This window comes from Octopus bimaculoides, chromosome 22 (genome assembly GCF_001194135.2).
Source record: "Octopus bimaculoides isolate UCB-OBI-ISO-001 chromosome 22, ASM119413v2, whole genome shotgun sequence".
Lineage (NCBI taxonomy): Eukaryota > Metazoa > Mollusca > Cephalopoda > Octopoda > Octopodidae > Octopus > Octopus bimaculoides.
The window spans coordinates 13586597-13591745 of record NC_069002.1 but is presented as its reverse complement, the minus strand read 5'-3'; the positions used below and the strand labels follow the sequence as shown (position 1 = coordinate 13591745).

Genomic DNA, 5149 nt, shown 5'->3' with positions numbered 1-5149 from the left:
CAATTAATGTTAATTCTCTAAATGAAGTATTAACAGTAACTGCACGATAAAGTGTAGTATATTGCCACTTAAGTGTGGCTGACCCCTAGGGGTGGATGTTACTGTTGCTTTTAGCAATTACTAAAATCCTTACAGTTTTACTTAACATGTTGGAAAAGTTATTGCCTTGATTCATCAATCTGACTGATGTAAGAGGTGTCATGATGCATCTAAACAAATTAAGATAAAGAAATAGAACGTAAGAGAAATACTAGTGGGTGCTGAAAAGTTTCACACTTTAAGGGTATTGTGAAAAGCCTGGTTGGAGGCCCAACCTTCTGAGTTCTTTTTCAGGACTTAGGAAAACTGAAGGACTGTTCCAATGAGTATGTGAATCAGGCAGGGGAATATGTTGAATAAAATCATAATTAACTGATCCTCCTGTATTTTCTTTTACCCAAAGTCAGGAACTTTTCAGCACCCCTTCATATATCCTGTAATCGACATACACATTCGACCAATCCCAAGCAAAATCAAAATCATCAGTGTCCCCATTTTCACTTCATAGCAAAATCCATACGTGGACTCCAATTGCATTTATGCATGTATCACAAATAGATTGAGTTTTTTTTTTTTATCTTTAATCCTTTCTTCTTTTTGGAATTCAAGTTCAAATTCTGCTGAGGTCAACTTTGCCTGTCATCCTTTTGGGGTTGATAAATTAAGTGCCAGCGAAACACTGGGGGTCAATGTAATTGACTAGTCTTCTCCCACAAAATTTCAGGCCTTGTGCTTTTAGTGGAAAGAATTATTATTATTATTGTAAGGCAGTGAGCTGGTAGAATCATTAGCTCGCCTGACAAAATACTTAGTGGCATTTTATCTGAGTTCAAATTCTGCCGAGGTCGACTTTGCCTTTTATCATTTCGGGGTCAATAAATTAAGAAGCAGTGAAACACGAGGGTCAATGCAATTGACTAATCACCCCAACCCCACAAAAAAATTTCAGGCCTTGTACCCTTAGTAAAAAAGATTATTATTAGTTTTGTAAGGCTGTGAGCTGGCAGAATTGTCATCGTGCTGGACAAAATGCTTAGAGATATTTCACCTGTCACTATGTTCTGAGTTCAAATTCTGCCGAGGTTGATTTTGCCTTTCATCTTTTCAGGGTTGATAAAATAGATACCAGCTGAGTACTGGGGTTGATGTAATCAACTATTCCCCTCCCCCAAATTTCAGGCCTTGTGCCTATAGTAGAAAGAATTATTATTATTATTAGTAGTAGTAGTAGTAGTTGTCTTAATATTTTTATTAATTCTTATCATTCAGGAAAAAGCTTGAGGCTTTGCAACAAGAAATTGAATTCCTGAAAGAAACATTTAATCGCAGAATCAGCCGGCATAATCCAAAATTTGAGAATGCTGAGATAAATGACTCCAAAGCAGAAAACTTGCAGCCATTAACACATCACTTTTCTTCAACAACATCTACTGATAATCCCCCAAATCCATACATCCCAACACAGATAAACAAATCTGCCAAATATCCTCCCAGACATCCAGTCATCAACAGCAATGCTTCCTCAAATCACCAAACTACAACATTCTTCACAGATGATCCAAAATTAAATTTAGCCAAATATAATATTGAGAGGAACTCACAGATGTCTTCAAGCCCAGATCATTCTGGCACCACTGGTGTTTATCAAATTAAACCCCAGCAACCCAAAACTATGATGAGGACAATGATGACTCCGGCCCCTAATTTAGTAAACACCCCTTATTACACTCCAAATAGAATTTATCATGGTATATATAAAGAACGTCAACCTCCTCCAAGAGTTCAAGCAATATCATGTAATAAATCTTCACAATTCCAGCAAAGTATAGACCATTATAATGATGGAACACAACCCCTAACAAATCACAGAAGCTCTTCAAGGTTCGCAACCCCTATGATGGACAGCTTCAAAGAAAATATACAATATGGTTCTGCTCACTGGAACCAGCAAGTTGAACCAAAATACATTGCTGCACAAAGGTCTGGTGGTGAAATGAGTAGTTTTATTACCAAACCATATTCTAGTGCCATTATAGAAGACAAATATGACTATGGTACTGCACCCCTCATGCAAAGTAACAGAAACAATGCATTTTATGCATCACAAGATGAACCAGATGTGGGTACCATGTATTCTTTGGATGACTGTTGTAAAGTTACCAAATGCATCCACCATGGTCATATGTGTTCGGCAGCACCAATATATCGGTAAGTCTTACCACTTGACTTGTTGTTATATACAGACTCAGCAGTAGGGTACAGCTTGATTGTTTAGCTTCTGTATATATGATAAATTGCTCTCTCTCCCTCTCTCTCTCGCTCTGTCTTTAAATTTTGTGTATGTAGTAATGAGCTACTAATAGATTCATGCAGTGAAAACAACTCAGACAGCATTTTATAACATGTCTGGTGTGTTCATGTAATACACCAGACGTATTATAAAATGCTGTCTGAGTTGTTTTCGCTGCATGAATCTATTAGTAGTTCATAAAAGTATATACTGTGTTTAAAAAAATAAATGTACCCTTTTAAAGCCTAGCCAGGCTCATGGGCCCGGTTTCAATGGCGTATGTGTTCCCCAGCTGGACAGGATGCCAGTCTCTCACAGGATTACTCATTTTTGCCAGCTGAGTGGACTGGAGCAACGTGTAATGAAGTGTTTTGCTCAAGAACACAATGCGTCGCCCTGTCCAGGTATCAAAACCACAATCTTACGATCATGATGCTGAAACCCTAATCACTAAGCCACGTGCCTCCACCATATACTGTGTTTATTAAATGATATTTAACTCTCGCCAGATAGATAACATTTTTTTCTTGATCTTACCACCACGGAACAGTACACTATATATATGTAGTGACTTCATTTAGGTATAGAGTAGATTCGAACCTGAATCTTCAAATTTCCCCTAATGTTTCAGCAGCATTTTCTCACAGAAAAACAATAGTTGACAGGAGTTATATTCAACACATGGCTTTGCTGAGTCAATTTATGAGTTTTCCATTTGATTTTTTAATCTCTTTTAAGCCATCTGAAGGTGAAATTAGAAAAGGGTGACCTATGTCGAGCTGCCCATTGTTCTCGGCAATATACCTCTTTTTCTAGCTGTCTTGCATGGTTGTAAATACTAAAATTCCATAAGGAAAGGTTAGTTGGTGAAAGGAGACAGCCAGAAACGACCAGAGGACGAGAGAAAACAATCAGCCACTATGATACATACAACTTCCCTCTACTCTCTCTCACTTTAACTAGCTCATCTTTCTCTTCTATCAAGCATCACTCTGTCTCTCTCTTTTTAGTGCTACAATGACAAGAACATGCACACACTTATACAAGGAAAAATTAACTCTCAATTATATTATATACACCCACCATCGTGTGTGACTTTACATATAAAATAACGGTAAATAAAATTTGGAGTCAACATCAACTTCAACCATTGCTCTTCTTTCACATCTGCAACTTCAACACCCGTTACATTTTGATAATAACTCAAAACGAATTACTGCTTCTACCGTTACAATTGGTAACCTCCGACTCTAACATTTATCGTTACATATATATAAATATACATATATACAGGGTGTTTGGGTTAAATTTGACAGTTTGCATAAAAGGAAAAGAAAACACAATATTTTGTATGTGTATTTGGTGTGCAAGATTCTTGATGTGGATACGTGTGTTGAAAGAAATACTATTAAACCTTCGGAGAGGCATTATGCTGGTAATAATACTGAAGAGATTGCAAGAGTGCAATGAAATGATTTAACAAAAACCTAAATACTGTTTATAAATAAATAAAGGACCGAACCAGTGCGTGTGTTTATTACTGGCATAATGCCTCTCCCAAGGTTTAATAGTGAAACACAATATCCCATCCAAAAATAAAAGAATTTTTTTAAAATCAAACAATTTCAACTAGATTATGGCTGGAAGAAAACAGTTTGCTCAAAGTAGCTGCCCCAGCTTCCACCACAGCCTCAAGACAGCTTTGGAACCTGACACATGTGTTTCTCACTGTGTCGTTGGGGAAATCTTTGAACACCTCCTTGATCTTGGTCACCAACTCAGCTTTGGTATTTCTAGGCAGGTATTTTTTTTTTTTTTTTTCAATCAAATTTCACAAATAGTGATCCATGGGATTACAATCAGGAGAATTTGGAAGCCAAAAAACAAGGACTGGTGAAGTTGTAAAAATTCTTTGACAACCACATCTGACTCTTTCCAGAGGTATGGCACGGAGCCAAATCATGCCACCACTCATATAGCTTTCCAGCAGCAATCCTCTCCAACCAGAATTTGACTGCAGTCTCCAGCAGCTTCACATAGCAGTCAGAATTGAGTCTAAGCTCAATTTCACCCATTGTTGGATGAACGTCAGCATGTGGATGCAGTTAGAATGTTTGTTGTGTCCCTTCTTAATGGTCATGGCTTTGTAGTTTCCATAGCAGCCATCCATGTCACATCTTATGGCTATTACAGTGGAACAGAGGCTATGATGTATTTTCCAATATTCAGAAGGCATGTCAGCGAACTTTTTCTCAACTTCTAATCTTTATGCTCTCCAACGCCAATGTCTTCACCAATACAACAAGCTCTTCCTGGAAAGAGGAGCCATAACATTCTTCAAATTTAGCCTGAACGCACTACACGTGTGTGTGTGTGTGTGTGTGTACATGCACGTGTGTCTGGGTATGTGTGTGTGTACCTAAACATCTGCTGACACAGTTTTATAGTTGAGCAGAGTTCTAAAAATACTTGCAAGATTTTTCACACGCGCACACACATGCTACACACACATACATGCATGCATGCACACACGTATGTAATCATATTATGATGTATTGCTTTCCAGGAAAGCCGACATGAATTCTCAAATATTTTGGGGAGGAGCTACAGATCCCAGGAATTGTCAGGTAGGTAACTGTTTTATCCACTTGTATAGATATAAAGAATATATATAATATTTATGGGCAAAGACATGTATTTACTTATACACACTATGCATCCACAATATGTATGTATGTAGTGTGGATGTGTGTGTGTGAGAGAGAGAGAGAGAGAGAGAGAGAGAGAGAGAGAGAGAGAGAGAGAGAGAGAGAGAGAGAG

General features: G+C 37.7%; 1 protein-coding gene across 1 annotated transcript in view; it reads left to right on the top strand.

Moving 5' to 3' along the window:
* The window catches only part of LOC128250507 (uncharacterized), an 18559-nt gene that overhangs the window by 4652 nt on the left and 8758 nt on the right, over positions 1 to 5149 (top strand). The window contains exons 3-4 of the mRNA XM_052975652.1: positions 1309 to 2247; positions 4896 to 4956. Of these exons, the coding sequence (XP_052831612.1) occupies positions 1309 to 2247; positions 4896 to 4956 (1000 nt within the window). The remainder of the gene's footprint in view (positions 1 to 1308; positions 2248 to 4895; positions 4957 to 5149) is intronic.